The sequence below is a fragment of the Drosophila yakuba genome, chromosome X, assembly GCF_016746365.2.
Source record: "Drosophila yakuba strain Tai18E2 chromosome X, Prin_Dyak_Tai18E2_2.1, whole genome shotgun sequence".
Taxonomy (NCBI): domain Eukaryota; kingdom Metazoa; phylum Arthropoda; class Insecta; order Diptera; family Drosophilidae; genus Drosophila; species Drosophila yakuba.
The window spans coordinates 4,548,243-4,569,076 of record NC_052526.2 but is presented as its reverse complement, the minus strand read 5'-3'; the positions used below and the strand labels follow the sequence as shown (position 1 = coordinate 4,569,076).

The following is a 20,834-nucleotide window of genomic DNA, read 5'->3' as shown; positions in this document are numbered from 1 at the left end:
CGTAGCGGTTTTGGACTTTCGTGATATAAATTTTGAAGCAAGCACAAGTGCCGACGCTTTTGGGGACTATCATAAGTTTTATTGAGACCTTAAACATTTTATTAATTAAATGTGCAAACGACAATTTAGATGCTGTTGGCTAGTTTCAAATGTTCCTTTAAAACGAAGCACCACTTTTTCACAACCGGAATGAAATTTTTCAATAATTCATAGTAGCCACCCTGTCCGAATTCCCACTTAAGCCCTGCAAAAATAACCCCATCAAGTGGCTGGGACTTAAAGCGCCTGGATTTAGTTGGAGTCCGACTGCAAGATGAGAAGAAGGCGCCAGGACAGGAACAGGAATAGGAATCCGAGGCGGAATGTCAACTAAGAGTGTTGAGTGTCAAAGACGGATGCCGGGGCGAATTGCTGGCAATCAAAATCCGAAATCCGCTGAAAGCTCGAGAAAAGTGGGCAGATGGGGGAAAGGGGAGAAAACTGTGGCGATAACACCGAATGCTCAAAACAGAAAAGCACTTAACTCTTAAAGACGAAATGCTTGTAAAATTTAAGCCCTACTTAATTTGCGATATACTCGTAAACAATTGCCCGCGGCAATCTCATTGTGGCACTTGTCACTGCCCTCCCGCGGTGGGTGGTGGTGAGTGCTGGGTGCTGTGTGCTGGGTGGAGCTGCGAGTGGTTTTGAGTGGCTTGAGAGTCGTGCCGTGCCAAGACTCGCCCCCAGCCCTTTTCCCACGATTTTTACTAATTTTAATAAAGCTTCAGAGACAAAGGCGTCGCTGGGGTTGCTGGATGAACAGGCGATTGCGAAGGCGAAGGCGCCGCAACTCAATATCACAAGACAAAGGCTCACATCAAGAGGAAACCACAGGCTATGGCTACACCTACGCCTTAACCCGGCATCTGCTCCTGCTCCTGCTCCTCTGCCACACTCTCACTCCCACTCCCACTTAACCCCCCAAGTGTGTGTGCCGCAAGGGGTTGAGGGCGGGGAAAGGGGTGCTGCCACATAGCATTCCGGCTTATTTCTTTCAATTTCGGTTTTTACTCATTTCGCGACGCGGTTTCTCATTATGCAGACATAGCTCGGGAAATGCCGATAGAGATGGCAGTGAAAGACTTTGAGAAATACCGCGAAAATTCCAGTTAAATAACCTGAGAGCAGCAAAAGGCCAACAGAATTTAGTAGGCTAATAAAAGTTTCAATATGAAAAATGCAGTTATTAGCTGTTGTTAGTTATAGTTAAGTTATTGAGTTATTTTAAGATCTTAGTGACGGATCCAAAATTTTGCAAATTACCTCGATACTGGACACGAACACGAATTTTCCATCAGCGATCTGCTTTTTGGACAAGGCCACCACTAGCCCCAAATGAATTTTTCGTGTTCGTCAATGGAAAGCTGGGAAATTCGAGGATGTAGGATGCGATAGTGTGGCGGGAGTGGGGAGTAAACGGGAAATGTCTTTCTCTTGGCAGAAACCGCGAGTCCCCGCATCAGCGGCACATTTGTGTGCAGTGCCGTCGCCGCAGCCGCTGGGAATTTAACCCTTTACTCCCCGAAAACCTGCTTACCCCACCTTAACCCCTGTCACAACCCACACCCATGCCTTTTTTGTGTGTGCCAGTCAGTGGATTACTCAATTAATTTAATTATGCGCTGTCAATCATTTCGTTGCCTTGGCCCAGGAACTTGCTTACTTTCGGCGCCACGCCCACTGCTAGACGCCTTCTTGGCCCATCCCCCAGCTGCCCACGCCCATAGGTCTGGGCAAAAAGTGACTTATTTTCTTGTTGCCACTTAATTTTTGTTGTCCTTAGATCTGCGCCAACGTCTGTGGCCGCTCAGCCGCGGCCTTCCGCCCCCCTTGTTCGCCCACACTCCACCCCTTTCTCTTGGCTAACCCCTCACCCCTTTCCGTACTCATTTTGCTTACACTTTGCCTGTGGCACATTTCGACGGAGTCGGTAACTGTGAAAGAAAGACTTTAAAATGTTTGGTATCCCACTAAAAAGTAACACCAATGCTATGTATGTGTATAGTTTTATTTTCAGTGGAAAGCGTTTTTCATTTGACCGAGTTTAGTTTATTACCAATAAAACAAATGTGCAAACGAAAATTTAAGGCAGACATGGTGTATATGTAGTACGTAATTTCGGACAGTGCAGCACTGAGGCACACAACTTTAGAAGAATGGCACGGGGCCCAGGACGACCCCCATCCTTTTAGCAACCCCCTCCAAAGCTGGGCCACCCGCGAACCGCTTGGTAAGAAATAAGAGAAATCATTTGAGTTTTTGCGTTTACGCAAGGCACGGGTTCCGAGCTGCTAATCCCCCGGCACCATCCCGAAGAGAAACCCCTTCCTGGCGGTATACTCGTACATATAGAATCTATCCTTCCTGATCCCCAACTGCAGATTCCCATCAGCTTTGTGCTCTGCTCGTCGTAATGTTGACTTTTCCATTTGCCTAGGCAATTTGTGGCACTGTTTTTTCCGCTTCTTCAGCGGGTTTTCTTATTTTCTTATTTTTATTTTTGCTTTCTTTGAACCCGTCTTCTGGCGTCTTCTGCGAATATCCTGCGGGCTTTGTTTGCGCCTGTATTTGCGTAAGCTGCACATGTCTGCGTGTGTAGTGTGTCTGTGTGTACCAGAGTGTGTGTGTTTGTGTGTGCGTGTGCATGGTGTTTGCTTACATGTGTAAATTACTTTTCAATCTTGTGATTACTTTTTTCCACATTTAATTATTTTAATTACGGCCCAACGCACACAGCAGCTTTTGCATCTTCGTTTGCGCCAGCGAAAACCATTTTCCTGCGACTGGTTCAAAGAACCCGAATGACGGCTCCCATGACTCCCCCATTCTTGCCTTGCTCCACTTGAAACTTGAACTTTGGGGCCTAAACTACTAAAAAAGAAACTGGGCTTTCATTGCGAATGTATCCCCATTAATATGATTCTTGCCATACATATCGAATTAAATATCGAAAATTTATACTGAATTAAATAAATCAAAATATAAACTCTGTTTTAAAAACGAATAAACTATCTTTTGCATATAGATGCATTTTAAAGCGATGATTTCGCTTTTGCTGATCTGAGAAATGTGAACTGTAGTTTATTTAAATATAAATACTATACAAAACTTTAAAGAGGGATCCCTACACATTGTTTAAAGTAAATACCCCATTGATTAAAGTTATTCCTCGACTTTGAAGTATCTTAATCACTGAACTGCAAAAAAAAGCACACATTCGCGCACTAAAATAGCCAGCTGTGGATTTTAGGTTGCAGTGATGATTGATGGATTGATGACGGCGGCAAATGATGAATTTGCCGATTCTCGATGCGATCAGGAGGCGGATGTGACCTGAATCACCTGCTGGAGTATGCGTCAGGTGTGCTAATGGGTTTGCCAGCCTGGATCGCTATCTGCAAGTGAATGTGGGCATCTGGATCCGAATCTTTAGCGATCTTTGTTAGGCGATGGACGACGGACTGCCGTCCACGGAGGAAATCCCTGCACTTGAGTCGTCGACGGGATAAAGTCATTTGTGGGCTGCTGCCGACGTCGCTGCTCCGAGGATATCCTCGAAGTCCTCCGAAAAAAGCCGCCCCATTTCGGCCACGATTTTTCCTGCGGTCTTTCAGAAAAGGGGGGTGGCGGCGAACAGGACGAGCTTTAGTGCGCCGACTCCCAGACTGTTATACTGTAATACACTGCTGGCCAGGGGGTGAGTACAATTCCACTTCGGGTTTTACTCCGAAAACGGTGACGACGACGGCGACGGCGACTGTGACGTCGACTGCAATTTTCAGTGCGTTCGAAAGTTCGACAACTTTGGAAAACTGTCAGTTGGCAGCGAACTTAGAACAGGTAGAGACGCACGTTCCGCCTGGAAAATCGGTACAGAAACGGAACAGGCTAGAACGGAACATATATTGCCCCAAACTCCCCGGACACACCGTATTGGGAAAGCCGAACACTTCTTTTTTTTTGTTGGTTTGGGGTTCGGAAAACGTGCGTCGACGTCGACAGCGACTGAAAGACGGCGACTGAAACGGCGACGATGTAAAATTTTATTACCCCAAACGCATCGAGCAGTCGGGTTTTGGACGTCCGGACTTCACCGCCGCTCGCTGCGACGCAGACTTTTATTGCAGCTGCCATATAGAGTGGGTACATTCCATGGTCTGGCCCGGAGATCCCAAAAACTTTCTGAAGACGGACACAAACTTTTACCAGAGTGTGGCATAAAAGTGCAAAAGTTTTTGTTCGCAGCGCCACGAACTAAAAGCAAAACTTCCTAGCCGCCGCGCAAAACCCCCTTCACAAAAAAAAGTAAAACCCAGTGCAATGCAAACAAAAGCCCACGAATATAATAAACAAATACTAAAAAAGTGCATGCTCTAATTGACATCAAGTATACGCCCCGTTAGCCGGCTTCAGTTTACGAAAACATTAAACCTTAAACATTTTTCGAAGACATCACCGCCGTCGCGTTGACAAAAAGTGAGTTGAGTGTTTGCTTGTTTTTTGTTACTGTTTACCCAGTTTTAGTTTGGCTTATTTTTTGTTTTGGTGAGACATATCCTACATATGTAAATGTATAGAACAAAGTGTTTGTGTGGAACAAGAAATCGCAACAGCAACGTTATCAGCCAGCAGTCGCATCATTACCAGCATAGCAAATTTAACTACAAACAAAGGCCTTGACATAATGGTCAACCAATAAGTGCAGAGTGTTTCAATTAAAGCAAGTTAAAAACAAAATCAAAATCGAAATCGTAATCGCTAATAAGACAACAAAATCGAAACAGAATTCGCCAAATAGGTAAAGTTCATATATAAGTATTTGAATCTTGTAATATCCCCAATAGATCTTAAAAATTTTTGTACCGAACTGATAACTGACAGTCTATAAATATATACAAGAATATATATATATATTGTGTACACTATATACCATGCTGATCCTCACCCAGACCCGCCCCCCTGCCCCTGTGAAGGCGAATATTTCGAAATATAAAAAAAAACACCAACCAGAACGAGAAATCAAACAAATAAGTAATTAAAAAACAGGAAAACAAAAACAAATAGAATACAAGTACAAGAAATTCAATGCAACAAGAATAATCACATTGAGAATTTCACAAACAAAATTGAAAATTCAGCTAGCGCAAATCTCGAGTTTCGTCTCGATATTATCCTAACCATTTAGATAACCACTAACTAAGAATCATTTTATTCCCAAATTTATAGGTGACTTAACGAATGTTCGCAGCGGTTCTATGGTTCTATATTTAGAAATAATCTTGAATCCTAAATCATTAGACTAGACTATACAGAATTGTATAAAAGTTACCCGACTAAGCCTTAGGTGTCGAAAAAAATGTAATTTTTATATCTTCGAGTAACATGATTTATAGTTTATGATAGTATTAAATTGATCATAAATAAGCAGAGTATTCTAACAATGAACCATTTTAATGACGACAACAAAACATTCACCCGCTGACACAATACTAGTAGTTTTTGCAAAAACTTTTGGTATACACTTTTGGTAAATTATAGAGGTGGAGGATGCTTAATGCTTAAATTATGATTTGATTTTTGATAAACAAAAATATTTGCTTGTCAACACCTTTTTGTTTACTGCAAACTGCCGATGGTGTCATTTTTTGTTATTAGGGAAATGGTTTCGATTTTGTTTAGTCTGGTGATATTGGAGGGAAATAAGTTTGGAATTCGGTTGCTGAAGCTGCAAAATGATAACGCTAATGATAATGTTGCAAAGGGGCATCTACACAAACCGCCACTTCTGCACTAAAAAAAAAAACTCCAAAATATAGCTTACGTTTCGTTTGACTTTTCACCTGATCAGCGGAGCCAAAGAGCCGGAAAAACGGAATAGCCACCGGGAAGATGGCGCTTTCCAAGCGGCCCCTTACAAAGGACACGCCGTTGTCCGAAAGCAACGGCAACCACGCCAATGGCAATGATCACGAGACCTCCATCAAGCGGCGCAAACGTTGCAGTCGCGACGAGGACTCCAACCTGATCAACAACAACAATAATAACAGCAATAGCAACAACAACAACTTGCCGCAGAAGAAACGCAAACAGACCGGTCAGGGCCACATTGCAGACAGTCCGGAGAGCCCCACCTGCGGCTCCCTGCCCACGCCACTGGCCAAAAGCAACACGGATGCGGACCAGGACGATGAGACCCTCATCCGCGAAACACAGGCGGCGCTGAAAAGCCTCTCGGGCAGTTGGCCCGACTCAAGGGGGAATTTGTATCGGCTGCAGGAACAGGACGAGAATCCACCGCCCTTCCAGAATCTGTTCGAGGAGAAGCAAAAGTATGAGGCCATCGGCAATCCCAGCCATGCCGTGCAAGCCAGCTCAACAAATCCAAATCCCACACTCTTCTCACGTTTCCACAGACAAAAAGAGAACGACCAGGCACGCTTAAATGCAGCCAGTGGTGGTAGTGTCGTTCATCTGGAGGCACAGGCACGCGGCAAAAAGTCGCCCGATGAGGATCAGGATCCGGAGGAACTGGAGGATACCTCCTCCTCCGCCTCTGGACAAGGCGTTTACGCCCAAGCGGCGTCGGCCTTCAAGCCGCCCATCGATATCATCAAACGGAATTATGTGGCCGCCGCACATGCCCATTATAGTGCCTATAATGCGGCCGCTGCAGCGGAATCGGCCGGATTGGCCTACTATGGCTACGCCGCTGCCGCCGCCGCTAGTCAACAGCAACAGCAGCAGCAACAACAACATCAGCAGCAGCAACAACAACTAAGTACCGCCTTCGATATTGCCAGTCAGCTGGGCGAGAAGCAGCTGCCCAAGGAACCGATGGCCGATGGCAAGCAGTACACGATCCTCCAGCCGGCGGGCATCGGCAGTCGGGCTGCTTCTGTAATGCAGGACATTGCATCGCGTGAGGGCGTTGTGGGCGTTCCGCTCGTGGCAACGCCACCATCAACGGCGGCAGGCAGTCCGGCGGCGGCGGTACCAACTGCAGGACCGTCGACTCCTTCGACACCGGCACCTAGTTATTCGCCGGGCAGCCAAAATCGCGGTAAGTGGTCACAAATAGTAAGCCATACACAAAAACCAAAAACAAAAAAAAAAGAGAAAGAGAGTGATTTTCCAAGTTGATTGTGATGAGTTGGTGTGCCTCGCTGCTGAGAAGAATCCTGTGAAACTGTACTGTATTGTAAACAGAACTGATCAAAACAGTGTTGTACACATCACTGTGATTCAAACATTAAATAGTGCTGTAAGTGGTGCTGCGATTTGCTGACACATTACGACGACCATAAACAGTTCTGTTAACAGCAATGTAAATTGAGTTTCAATCATTTTGAATGATGCAGTACAGTAGTTCACCTGCGATTCGTTGTGGTTCGGCTGGGTTTCCGTTTCCGATTCCGGTTCGACTGAACGATCGGTTGATGTGCGAGACTTCTTGTTGCATTGAGTTTACAGCTTCAATTGGCAAAATCTGAGTAAAGTCCCCTGTCCCCACCGCCCCCCAAAACCAACCCACTAAACACCCCTTAAGAGAGACAGAGACGGAAAGAGATAGAGAGAGTGTAGGAGAATGTGTGAGTCGTCTTCTGATGTGTGTCTGATCATTGCGCCCAAAGAAAATGAGAAAAACCAAAGAAAGAGACACTCAATTTCCCTTCGTAACAGGCAACATTATGACGATTATTATACTGCTGGTTTTTGTTGTCATTATTATTTGCACAGACTCCTGCCCGTAACCCCACATATCTAAAAATAAAACCCTTTTTGCAGCTCATTCAGCAGCCAAAAAGACATTAAGCGATTTTGTCGTTATGAAAATGGGATCGGTAAGGGGAAGGGGGGTGCTGTGCTTTTGGTTGAAGTTGGGGGTTTCGAGCGCACAACAACTAATGGCTTGTAAACCCTTTATGCCACACAACACAGGCACATGGACAGACATCTTTTGGTTGAGTGCCTGAGCCTTGAGCTTTGCCTTCTACTAATTTCGCAGTACAATTTCCACAGGCGACGACGATGTGAATGTAGGGGTGGGCTGGGTAAGTGGGTGTGGCATGATTAGATATAAAGCATTATGAGCACGTTTTCCTTCAAAAACCACTTTTGCATATTTATTTTGTCATTATGTTTTGGCATTAATATGCTCAGCCAGAAGCTGAAGCTACTTTTCCTCCTGTGCATGTATGTCCTTGGTATTCATTTAATTTGAATGACTTTTTAAATAGTTGACGGAAGCCTTAGATTCTAAGTCATTAGCGTGCGGCAAGCCTTATGGTTATTGTTTTAGCCTCTTTGCTAATGTGGCTTATTAGGCTTTACCCTTCAGAGATTGTGTGCGTCTGGTTTCTAGACTCTCCTCTCAATCATTAGTTTTCGCCATGTTCCTTCTTTTTTTCCCCGTTTGCTCGCGCCACACACACGGAAATTTTCTAATGCACAAACACTTTTGAGCCCCATCCCGTTGGCTTTATTTTAATTAAATTCTAATTAGAGACGAGTCGGTCCTTTTACCTTTGCTCGCTTTTCCTCTGGCAGCTGCAGTTTGACATTTTGTGCCTGGCCACGTAATAGACAAAAACAGGAGTAAAATATTTCGAAAAATATTTCATTAACCAACCCCCCATATCACACACATCATACATCAGAAAATATCAGGGGGCTTGGCATTTTATCTTCGAGGAGTTGCGACCAAGTTGTTTTGGGTCTGCTCTGGTATGATATGGTATGGTCTGGTTCGGCTTGGCTTGGCTTGCTTTGCTTAGGTTTGATTTTTGAAGCTGTCTCGAAACCCGTTCCCGACTTCCCCTCTGTCGACTGGTGACTGTCATGTGTGCGTGAGCTTTTTAAAGTAAATAATGCAAAGCTGTTTTCCATCAAATTTTAATTAATTATTTAGGGTAAAAGAATTCGTGTTGCCTGCTGTTGATGATGATGCTGCTGCTCCCGCTGCTGCTTCTTTCGCATTGCTGCTTTTTAAGGTTTTTTTTAGGCGGGTTCTACGTCAACTTGTCTCTCGTTGTATAATTAATTAGAAAATAGTCACCCTCCCACTCAATCCACCTGTCTCATGCTGGCATGTCTATATATGCCCTCCCCCTCCCGCTCTCGCTAATGTTCTTCTTCATCGTTGAATTTAAGTTATACTGTTAATTGGTTAATTGTAGATGGCGTCAAATGCCCCACGCCGCATTGTACGGGCCAAGGACATGTCACCGGATTGTATTCGCACCATCGCAGGTACCCATCCATATATATCCCATGGAACTGTCCTTCGGTCACACAATACAAAACATGTTCTTTTTCTTTATTCATATGTATATCATTCGATCTGCCATTAATGGGAACTTGACAGTTTGTCGGGTTGTCCGAAGCGCGATAAAGTAACCACAGAATGTAAGTTTTCCCAAGAATACAAAAAGAAAAAATACTTCCGTTTCGCATGCCCGTGTATGCCTAGTAGTCGCTCTATCTCTGGCTCTGTCTCTGTCTTTCACCAACTCTTTGTCTCTTTCTAACTGTCAATCTGTATCCTGCTCTTTTCTCCCTGTCTCTGTCATCGTATTTATTAGCAAAGTCTTAAGTGTGGATGTTTGATGTGTATGAGCGGTCTATCCTCTTCTTCTTTCAGGTTCTCTAAAACTTAACAAATACATGCTGTACTCTCAAATATCTAATAGATCGATTTTTCGTTATTTAATCTTGTTGGGTCACAGATTAATAAGTAAATTCTTCAATACGTATAAGCATTCATTCATTCTAAAGAAAGTTTTCCTATTTTAGATTTAATATTTTCGTTGTTAGTATTGTATTCCTTAAATGAACTCATATTATAACTTTGGGAACTAAAAAACTTTTTTTAAGCTATTTATTCATGAACAGTTTTTTTAACCAAAGTGGAGCTATTAAACATATTTATACGCATTTTGTAAACGTAGTATACAAATATTAAAACAATGTGATTACAGTAACATGTACTTTTAATTAAGACTTCTTCACGCCTATCCTTCTCATTCCATCTTTGCATGATCTTCGATAGATCTACAGTTTGTCCACAGTGATAGAGTCTATAATTCTGTTCTTAGAATGCATGTAGCTTATAATTAGCTTTCGAGATGGATTGGATCAACAAGATCCTTCCCTCTGGCTACAGAGTAATTTTGACATGACCTGATAGAGGATCCTACTGCTCTTTCTCGACCTTTCTCTGTCTCTGTCTGTGTCTCTGTCCCTGTCTGTGGAATGCCTTGTTGTTGTAGTCGTGCTGATCCTCCGAAACTGATGATTCCCATGCACTTGCAGTGCTGGCTTTGCACGAGCAGATCCTGAAATGCCCCACGCCCGGGTGCAATGGTCGTGGCCACGTGCAGCCGCATCGCAGCGTGCACCGCAGCCTCTCCGGCTGTCCGCGGGCGGTAAGGCGCTCGGGCGGAACCAGCCGCCGTCCGGGAGCAGCTCCACTAGCAGCAGCAGCAGGTGAAACACTCTAGCCACTCCACTGAGCTTTCAATCCAACCCACCAATCCAATTCAGCCGACAGTGTGTGAAATAAGCTCCCAAAAAGAATTACCATTCCGAAACTGATCTGTGTGTAACGCCCTTTCTCTGTTCTATCGCTCCATGTCTTGCTCTGTTCTATCTCGCACCATCTAGCCGATCTGGACAAACATGAGAAGGAGCTGCATCCACTGGACAAACTGAAGCTGGCCTCCAATCACTATCTGAACAATAATAACAGCAACTGCATCAACAATAACAGCACAAAACTGAGCGGCTCCACAACGATGCCGATTATCAAATCGGAATATAGTCCTGTTGCCAGCATAAAATCGGAGTATAACAAGAGCCCCATGCACTCATATCTCTCGGGGGAAGCGGCCGCGTCCGCCCCCGCCGCCCCTTCATCAGCGTCCGCCGCCCAAGCGCCGCGTTCCGGATCGGCAAGCGGTACAGCAGCTTCCAATGGAGAGAACAACCTGCATTCACCGCATCTGAGTCGCTTTGTGGGTCTCCAGAGTCCGCCACATCAGCCACATCTCAATCCTCATGGGCATCACCAGCAGCAACAGCAACAACAGCAACAGCAGCAGCAGCAACAGCAGCAGCAACAGCAACATACGTTGCACCAGCAGAGAGGACCCTTCATAGAGGGCAACGATGTCCCCGATCCTTCAGCCAATTATCACTCGGAACACCAGCAACAGCAGCAGCAGCAACAACAGCAGCAGCAGCAGGCCGACGAGCGACAGCAGCAGTATGAACAAATGCGGTATGCCCAAAGTCATGTCAGCGTGGGTCCAAGCGGTGAATTGATGGCGCCCAACGGAGGAGAATTATCGCCGGGTACGGCGAGAAGCGCCTACGAAGCGCATCCCGGGCATCCGCATCCGCATCCCGGACATCCACATCCACATCCGCCCGTTTCGCTGAGTTCCCTCAGCTCTCCAGCTTTTACGGTAGATGCGGTGACGGCAGCCAGTGGAGCGGGCTTTGAGCGATACGATCCCAGCGGCGTATGTTGTCCCAGCAACGGTCAAAGGGCCACCGCGGCAACAGCGGCGACGGCGGCGGGCGCTTCTGCGGCGGCGGCTGCCTATCACTATCTGCCCCAAACCACCGACGAGATGCAGGCCCAACAGCAGAAGTATCTGCAGGAGCAGCAACTGATGCTGGCCAAGGCGGAGCACGAGGAGTTGGCCAACGGCGGACAGCCTCTATATCCGCGGCCCATGTATCACTATGATCCCACGATGGGCCCTCTGCCGCCGGGCTTCTCGGCCATTAATCTGTCGGTTAAGATGGCCGCTGCTCAGGCAGCAGCTGCAGCAGCAGCCTATCAAAATCAACAACAACAACAGCAGCAGCAACAGCAGCAGCAGCAGCAGCAACACCACCAGCAACAGCAGCAACAACAGCAGCAGCAACAGCAGCACGGCAAACAGAGCAGCTCACCCGCACCCAATGTGAGCGGTGTGCCGGCGGTGGATCTCAGTGGTTCCACCTCGGTGACGAGCAGCAGTCCGCACGGTTTCAATTCGCCAGCCTCACACAACCAGTATACCGCCCAGCGGATGGGCAACGGCAGTCCGCAGCCTGGAGCTAGTCCAAACATAGCTAGTCCTCAGGTGCCCAGTCCCCAAGGACAGACCTTGGACCTCAGCGTCACCCGATTACCCCACAGGTTAGTCATCAAGACCCTTCAAAACACATGTGTACAAACCCTACCCATGACTATATGTGTTTATCGGGTGCCTATATTACTAATCACTTGACTTATTCATCCGCAGCATTATTACAAGCCCGCAGTACGGCGCCGATGGCCTGGTGGTGGGTCATGCTCAGGGCTTTGTAAGTGGAGCGACAGGACCTCTCGGTCCGGGCAATGGTGGACCACCACGATCGCCACAAATGGAACCAGTGGACTTCAGCGGACCTCCAAGACCCTTGGGCTTTGGTCTGGTTGGACACATCAGCGGTCCGCGACCGTACAGCCGCGAATCCACGCCAGACAGCGGCGGATCTCACTACATCGAAACGTATCGGGATCCCAGTGGTTAGTAAAGAACCCAGAGCTCAAAAGAATACTGTTCGTGGCACACGTTTAACACCACTCTACAAAACCTTCGCTCTTTGCAGGTTACTCACCGCACCCTGGCTATGGGATGGTGGTGCAATCGGACTATCCGCCTGCTGGATACCACGGCTACGGTCCGGCTGCCTATCAATGCAGTAATCCGTACGCCACAGCCGTGGGACCCGGTGGCTATCCCACGCCCGTTTCCGGCGGATACTCGCCCAGTCCGGCCACCTGCTACTCGATGCCACCGCCACAACACATCCCGCAGCACGACAAGTCCAAGGACGGGTAAGTCCTCCCAGTGTGGTTAACGAATTATGTAATAATTGGAGGAAAAACGTCCATCCATCTATGTTGTGGCCACCGCTTTATTTTTGCAATCCATCTTTGTCAAAAGAAATGTGTCTCCGCAACACCTGGAGCGCATATAAAATAAGCCTTTAACTCAGCAGTGCCCAATATAATTATCTTAGAATGTGTACCTCAAAACCTAAGCACAAGGTTCAAAGGGAAAACTTTAATCTAAAGCAGTCGACCTTATGAGTGATAGTTGCCAAACAAAATGCAGTCCTTCGTGGACACTAAGGCCGAGGGTCGAGAGACCTTAATATTTATGATTACGACTGAATGTGGCCGCAGAGCGGTCGTAAAACCATCCCCTCAGCCACCCCGTGATTAAATGAAACTTTAAAACCGAAAGTTTCAAGTCCAGAGTCTTAGCCGCACGAACAGACGCAGACATATGGAGTCCTCTTATCTGAGGGCGACCACTTGGCCTGCTTTAAGTTCCAGGAGTGGGCTTGGGTCACTCACTAATCCTTCGACCGTTCTTCTCTCGCCAGATTGACGGGCTGCTCGCGCTCGGACCGCAACCATCTACAGTCGCACTCGCAGGAGCTCAAGTGCCCCACCCCGGGATGCGATGGCTCCGGACACGTGACGGGCAACTACTCCTCACACCGCAGCCTCTCCGGCTGTCCAAGGGCTAACAAACCGAAGAGCAAGCCCCGCGATGGCCAGGATTCGGAACCCCTGCGTTGTCCCATTCCGGGATGCGATGGATCCGGCCATTCCACCGGCAAGTTCCTCTCCCACAGAAGGTAAGTCCTTGGTGTCCAACGGCGGTTGTGGAATTAAGGCTCATGCTGTCCTTAACCCTCTAGTGCTTCGGGCTGTCCGATTGCCAATCGGAACAAGATGCGAGTCCTGGAAGCCGGTGGCACTGTGGAGCAGCACAAGGCTGCTGTGGCTGCTGCCACGGCCATGAAGTTCGATGGTAAGTACATAATTTACTCATTGCTATTTTAACCTGGTGAATGTCCTTCGCGTTTAAAGGAGAACATTTCCTATATTAGTAGCCCTAATCTCCATCGAATTTTCTCTTCTTTTAACCCAATATCTGTAGCCTGCACCACGGTGGGAAGCCAGGGCATTAAAAAGCCCAAGTTCGATGAGGTCACCATGGTCTATCCAAAGGGTTATACAGGTGAGTGGCCCGATCTTAGACGCTTCATCTCGCTCTCCTTTTCTATCGCTGTCTCTCTCTTGCGTGTATTTTTCTGTTATGAACTGGGCTTAAGGCTAATATACCATATCCCTCCGTTATCAAAAAGAGGGGTTGGGTGATAAAGTTAGCAACAAAAAAAGAAGAAAAATAATTATCGGTTACCTAATCAATTTCCCCAATCAAAACGAAAAATATCACTGAAAATAAAACCTCAAAAATTATTCAAAATATCGTATTCTTCTTCTCAGTTGTTGCTCGCTTTTTGTCTTGAACATTTTCGGTTGGAATTTTGTGTGCGTGTGCTAAATGCTAAAGTCAAACGATAAAAAAGAAAGCATTAAAAGAAATGAATAACGGAAAGCAAATATTCAACAAGAAATAACTTTATTTTTGGTTTTGGTTTCGGAAAATGCAACACAAAAAGAATTTTAAAACTGAATTTTGCAAATTTCCATTAAGTTTCGAACTCCTTCGAAATCCCCCAGCCTCCGACAACACCAACTCCCCCGAAAGCCAAACACTCACTAGAAATATCCTCTGAAAATCCTCCAGATAAACCCGGTACATAACAAGAACCCATTTATATCCAATACCACACACACGCACAACTGCATCATCGTGTGCATATGTGAGTGTGTGTGTGTGTGAGCTACGATCAAGAGAACAAAGCAAACGCAAAAGCAACAAAGAAGCTGATCAAAAGAGAAAGAAACAATTAAATTCCTAGTTTTCTAATTCTAATTTAATTCTGTGTTTCTTCTTTTCGTTTCGTTTCATGTCGTTTTTGTTGACGTTTTCTTTTAGATTACGCAACGTTTTGTATCGGTGCCGAGTATCTACTGTAAATAGAAAACGAAACCACTGAATCGCAGTCAAAACTGTCCGAATCGAATCGAAACTAAAACCACAACCAGCAACCAAAAATAAATGCAATGAAAATCCAAATGCAGCAGAATAAAAACCAAAACAAATACAAAACAAATTTTATGTGTCTGTATATATAACCGAAAGACAGCTATGCGAACAGACCACAAATTGTCATACCAACAAATAACACAAATCAGAGAATTAAATTAACAATAAAAATGTACATACAAAAATTGCCAGGGAGTCTGTCGATCAAGGTAAGCCTGAAGATAAGATGATAAAAGCCCACTAAACAACCTACTAACACCTAACGCCCACTCACTCACAAACATAGCAAACTCTTGCACACACACACTGAGTCAAACGAAATTTCCCTTAACACTAACCAACCCATTGATCTACTATTATGCAAATGTGACTTATTTTATTCCACGAACTGTGACTTAACTACTGTGATCAAGTAGAAAATAAGAACGTTACAATTTTTAAATATGAAGTACAAGCTGTTTGTAAACGATGCATCGTCTGTTCCGCGTCAATCTCAGTGGGAGATTGTATGATTGGCACAAACCGCTGCACCGTTTACAATTAGCATTACAAGTTAAACACTAGTGTCCTCCTAAATGTTTGTGACTCACACCATCAAAACACCAACACACGCCTTCACACACTACACACACATCATCACACCAACATCACCAACTCACACTAGTGCCAATTGAGTTGCTAGCACACGCGCACATTGACGAACCGAGGAATGGCAGACGATCCCCCGGATCAAAAAGAGAAAATCCATAACATTCATAGCATTCATAGATCGTAGGACCGTATCATCCACTAACAAGCCTCTGCATTGCCCTTCTATTCACTTGGAACAGGCGGCAGCGGACTGGACATCGTCATGGGCGGCGTGGGAAGCAGTGTCGGAGTGGGACTGGGTCTCAATGTGGGCATCGGGGTCACCAGCAGCAGTAGCAGCAGCAGCGCCGTTGGAAATAACAATACCAGCGGCAATAGCAACACCGGCGGAACCGAGAAGAATCCATCTGGTGGGGGTAACTCATCGGGCGCCAATGGCAGCGATGATCTCAACACGCTGGAGGCCGAGATTTCGGAGCTTCAGCGGGAGAATGCACGCGTAGAATCGCAAATGATGCGACTTAAGTCGGACATCAATGCCATGGAGTCGCAGCTGAGCACCAGCGATCGGGTATGTAGGCTCAGGTTCGTTGACGGCAACAAATTATGAGACCAAGTCCATTTCCCACTAGGCTAAGCGCACCAACTTTGCAGACGATGGTCACACTGAAAGTTTTGCACCACCCCTTAATAACACCTCCTATTAAGGCCCCATCGTCCCTCCGTCCGCCCTTAAAACTTTAGACTCAAACGAGACTTTGAGTGGAGTTCTTTTTACCCATAGTATATCGCTTTTGTTGTTTTGAGTTCGGTCTGTCGTCACCTGAGCGAGTTTTTTCTTGCCACTTTTCAAGGACGTCTCTAAAACTCGCCAAAAAAAAAACAAAAACAATGAACAACAAGTAAAAGAAAGTAAAGTTAAGTAAAGTAAAATAAACTTAGGGTAAAGTTGAATCGAAAACGAGGGCACGAGCAAAAAGTTTTACCAGCCGCCGACGCAGACGTTAAATTATCCAGGATCTTTTGGTTTTCAAGCCTAACAACTTATATTTGCATGCAGAGACCAAAACAAATGCAAACTTGATTGTAGACTGTATCCTATCAGCTCATACGTTCATTTCAACATCAGTCGAACAGCATTTTCTCGTCGTATATTAAATCCACCCGAATTGCAGTGCATTTGCACCCCACCCCCTGCTTACGTCAGCCAATCGGTGACGTTGCATCCTTGCTGCATCGGACGGCGAATCAGAATCGGCGGCGTCAGGGGCAGGAGGCACACACCCCTAAGCACACACGCCCACGCCCACACCCACAGCAACATCCACGTCTCCCTAAGTCGCACAAGTGTGCTGGCGTGTGTGCGCTGGTCATGCGCAGGCCATGATGTTGCAGCCCAACAACGAGGCGCCAACAAATCGCAGGACGCCATTCGCCTTGCTACTAAAAGCTGGGCAATGGGGCGAAAAAAAGACGAAGAAAAAAGTACAACAAAAACGAGAACAAGTCCCCCCGAACACGGGGGCAGCAATAACTGTGCTACAAAGGCGCCGGCAGCGACGTCGACGCAGCATTAACCTTTGTATTTTTGGGGCAACCCCAGGCCCCCAAAAACTCCGAAAAAGCCACTCTTTCTCGCTCTCTCCTGCTCTCGCCAGATTTCGTCGTCTCTGTTTGCCTGCGGTGTTCGGGTTCACTTCGTTCAGGATTCGTCTCTGTTTTTTTTTTTTCCCCCCCTTACTTGCTCCCCACTCCATTTCATTTTTATTTCACATCTGTGTGTGATAGCGCGTTCTTATTGGAATTCCCATACACATATGTGGCACATGAGCAGGGGTTTATATACCCGGGGGAAACACCCCACCCAATCAAGTAAATTGAAAACCGATTCGTGACCGTCGTCTAAATTGCAACACACTTAACACTAACCACTAACCATATATGTATACATTTCTGTTGTGCCCACTATAGGAGGCTTCTCCATTGAGCGGTCAACAGCGTTCCTCGGTGGCTTTGGCCTCGCCCAGCGGGCAATCGCCATTCGCCAGTGTCAGTTCCACCAGTGGTGCCAGCTCCTCGGTCAGTGGCGCCACCACCAACAGCAGCAACAATAACAGCAACTCTGGCGGTGGCACCACCAATGCCAACGATCTGAACCACTCGATCAGCAATTTGGCACCCAGTTCAGGCAGCAATCCCAACCAGCCTATTGAGGGCGTGGGAGCACCACCCAATGCCAATCTGAACAACTATTATGAGAGCCTAAGGAATAATGTGATCACGTTGCTGGAGCACGTGCGTCTGCCACCACCACCTCCACCGCCTGGTGCGGTCACGCCCAGTTCGTCGGCATCATCGGTGGTTCATGGACTTGATAATGTGTGTGGTGCCGGTGGGCAGTTGGTGGCCGGGGGATCGCTGGTGGGTGGAGAGCATGCGACAGCGTACTCCACACTTCTGCCGCCGCCACCGCCACCGTCGTCAGGCGGTGCCGCTACCGGGGGTGGAATGTACGGTGGTGGTGCTAATGGAGCTACTGGTCTCCATCAGGGCTCCATCACTGGCTCCAGCAATGGTGTAGGAGGAATAGGATCTAGCGGAGCCGTTGGACCGCCCCCAGTGCCACCGCATCATCATCCCTACACGGTGCATCATCCCGTTAGCTACGCCCATCCACATGGTCATCCGCATGCACATCCACATCCGCACGAGCACTTCGACTCGTATATCTCAAAACTGCAGTCGCTATGCGTGCCCCCCGATGTTTATGCCCTGCCCGAAGATGCGGACCGGCCCGTCTACAACTCAGTGAAGCCCACCATGCACCAGGACTACGGCAAACTGATGCCGACTCCCATCTAAGAACTCTGAGAATCAAAAGCCCAGTACAGGTGACCCCAACATAGAGCCACATCCCGTCCAGGGCTCAAACACGTGTAAATACTTAGGCACAAGCAGTGAAAAGTAGGAAGTAAGTGGGAAGTAAAAACTGACGTTATCCATAGGCCTGACTTCAAGGCACACTATACAAATTAAAAGTGGAACATAGTGTCGGGGTCACCCGTACGTACTCGATGCCCCATTAGTAGATACATAAAGCTAGTTTTTAGGGATAGAAACCTAACCATTTAGTTGGTTGGGACAATGCTAGTTCCAGTCTTAGTAATTAGAACTGTTCCACATCCTAGATCCTAGACGCTTTCGTCGTGTGTTGATAGCAATGATGTATAAAATAAAAACAAGAATGCAAAAACGAACTTAAGTGTGTAATTCGATTATAAATTGAAATTTTTTTTTCTGTATCAAATACTACAACTAGAAGTTAAAGAAATCGGTATATTATATATATAATTATATGAAATAACAAACCCCAAATATATGTTTAAATCTAGGGCATTTGTTTGCTGTTGATGTCTGGTCAATTTTTTGCAAGATGTTCGTCACTACCCAATAGACCCTACCCAAGTTCCACGTAGTGCCCCTCTAGCCCATATCCGCGCAGGCTAAGTTAAGTTTAGTGGCAAAGTCGAACACCAAAGTGGAAAACGCAGTAAAATACAACATATAAACGTGCAAATATAATCAGTACTAAACTTAGTAGATGTAATCGAACGATTTTTTTTTGTTTTTTTTTTGTGTAACTGTAATATTAAAATGTAATAGAAATGTCAAGCGAATATCTAAAACTATAATGGGTAAGTGTGTGAAAGGAAGTGAGATCGTTGAATTGCAAGGCGGCAATATCTACATAAAATCGGGAAAGAAAACATATGCAGATTATATCAGTATGTGTGTACATGTATATGTCTGCTTTTCTGTAGAATCGTAAGTTTTAATGTTACCCCTTACGAAATCGGACAAGAGGCATTAACAAAGACCCCTAAGAAAATTGAACGGATAAATAGATTAAAATTCAGTGCAATACGTTCAACCAAATGAAAGCAACGCTAAAAACCAAAATCGTAATTTACTAATTGTGTAAGCTTAAGTAAACCAAGTAGTTGAACAAAAAGTCACGTTTTTTTTTGTATCGTCATACGTCTAATCTTAAACTTAACTTTAACTAAATAAAAAATAAAGTGTAGATCGGAGAAGAAATCCCCAGGCCGCAAGGTAATTTAGACGAATTTTAAAAAAATAAAAACCAAATGGAAAAAGTTTAAAACACAAAAAACAAACGGCACGAAGCAAATGTCGAAAAAGTATGAAAATAAATAGCAGGCTTAACTAAAATCATTGTATTAAACGAAGTAATACATTACGATGATTAATATAATTACACTAAACTAAATATAAAACAAAAATATATATATAATATAATATTGTATTGTATGACAAGAAAAAATTCTGTAATTTACAAGCGAAAAATATTTTATGTGATCATTGTCTTTTTTTTTAATATTACAAGAAATAAATAATTCGAATACCAAATAAAGGATATACACAATAACGAATTGGTTGTTTGCACTAAAAAGGGTTTAGTTTATATGTATTGAGTTATTGTTTATGGGCATTTAAAAAACGTTTTAATTTGAGTATGAACTAGTTTTTAAGTGTTCTTCAAGCTCGATTATCTATCCTAATTGCTTTGCATCCGAATTCCCATTTTGTGGGCTTTGCATTAGCATAAATCAGTGCTAAATTGTTCATTTTCGTTTTGTTTTTTTTTTTTGGGTGGTATGCTCGTACAGTGGTAATCGAATGAAAAATGCGAAGCAATTTCTTGGCAATGTTTTTAATTTCAATTAGCCACTGGCACTGACCAAAGGACCTCCCGCTAAAAGGCCGCTAAACGATGAAGGATGCTGGTCAAGCAGAAGAAGCAGGAGCGGAAGCGGGATGTACTGCCACTTGATTTATGTGGCTTCATTAGACATTCCGCACATAGCTGGTGAACCAAGTAGCCAGGGGGCTAAGTGATTGCCAAAAACTAAAACCGAGCACACGGCCAAAGGCAATTAGAAGCGAACTTCAATGAAGGGATGTGCTGTGGTGGGCGAGAATTTCCCCTTTCCCCGGCGAATTTGCCAGTTTTCCGATTGACCAGCATGGAATATTTTTGGTTGCCACCTCGAGCACTCAAAGCACACGGACCAAGGGCAAGAAAAAAAAGCTGGGAAAAAGGGTTCCCGGGTCCGGTTTTGGTTTGTGTTTGTCCGTGTGAGCCGCAAAAATATTTGCATAGTTACCTTT

The 20,834-nt window shown here is 45.5% G+C and overlaps 1 protein-coding gene across 9 annotated transcripts; it reads left to right on the top strand.

Moving 5' to 3' along the window:
• Positions 1 to 3,857: 3,857 nt before the first annotated feature.
• On the top strand, positions 3,858 to 20,095 carry LOC6524275 (trithorax group protein osa). 9 transcript variants are annotated; one of them, XM_039373269.1, is made up of 14 exons: positions 3,861 to 4,518; positions 5,891 to 6,371; positions 6,456 to 7,102; positions 9,219 to 9,291; positions 9,407 to 9,447; positions 10,354 to 10,527; positions 10,705 to 12,232; positions 12,339 to 12,604; positions 12,688 to 12,916; positions 13,471 to 13,728; positions 13,792 to 13,904; positions 14,034 to 14,114; positions 15,881 to 16,212; positions 17,613 to 20,095. In XM_039373269.1, the coding sequence occupies exons 2-14, from the start codon at positions 5,932 to 5,934 to the stop codon at positions 18,501 to 18,503; spliced, it is 5,073 nt and encodes a 1,690-aa protein (XP_039229203.1). In that variant the 5' UTR covers positions 3,861 to 4,518; positions 5,891 to 5,931; the 3' UTR covers positions 18,504 to 20,095. The 9 variants fall into 9 exon arrangements, with proteins under 9 accessions (XP_039229225.1, XP_039229221.1, XP_002100137.2 ...); XM_039373287.2 differs by having other exon boundaries at positions 3,859 to 4,518; positions 5,891 to 7,102; positions 15,881 to 16,226; positions 17,613 to 17,760; XM_039373263.1 differs by having other exon boundaries at positions 5,891 to 7,102.
• The last annotated feature ends 739 nt before the right edge of the window (positions 20,096 to 20,834 follow it).

Excerpts from the sequence above, each read along its gene's own strand:
- LOC6524275 (XM_039373263.1), top strand. The coding sequence starts at position 5,932 with ATGGCGCTTTCCAAGCGGCCCCTTACAAAGGACACGCCGTTGTCCGAA. Across the intron at positions 9,292-9,406 it reads TTGTATTCGCACCATCGCAG|TTTGTCGGGTTGTCCGAAGC; the intron begins GTACCCATCCAT and ends GGAACTTGACAG. Across the intron at positions 13,729-13,791 it reads AAGTTCCTCTCCCACAGAAG|TGCTTCGGGCTGTCCGATTG; the intron begins GTAAGTCCTTGG and ends TTAACCCTCTAG.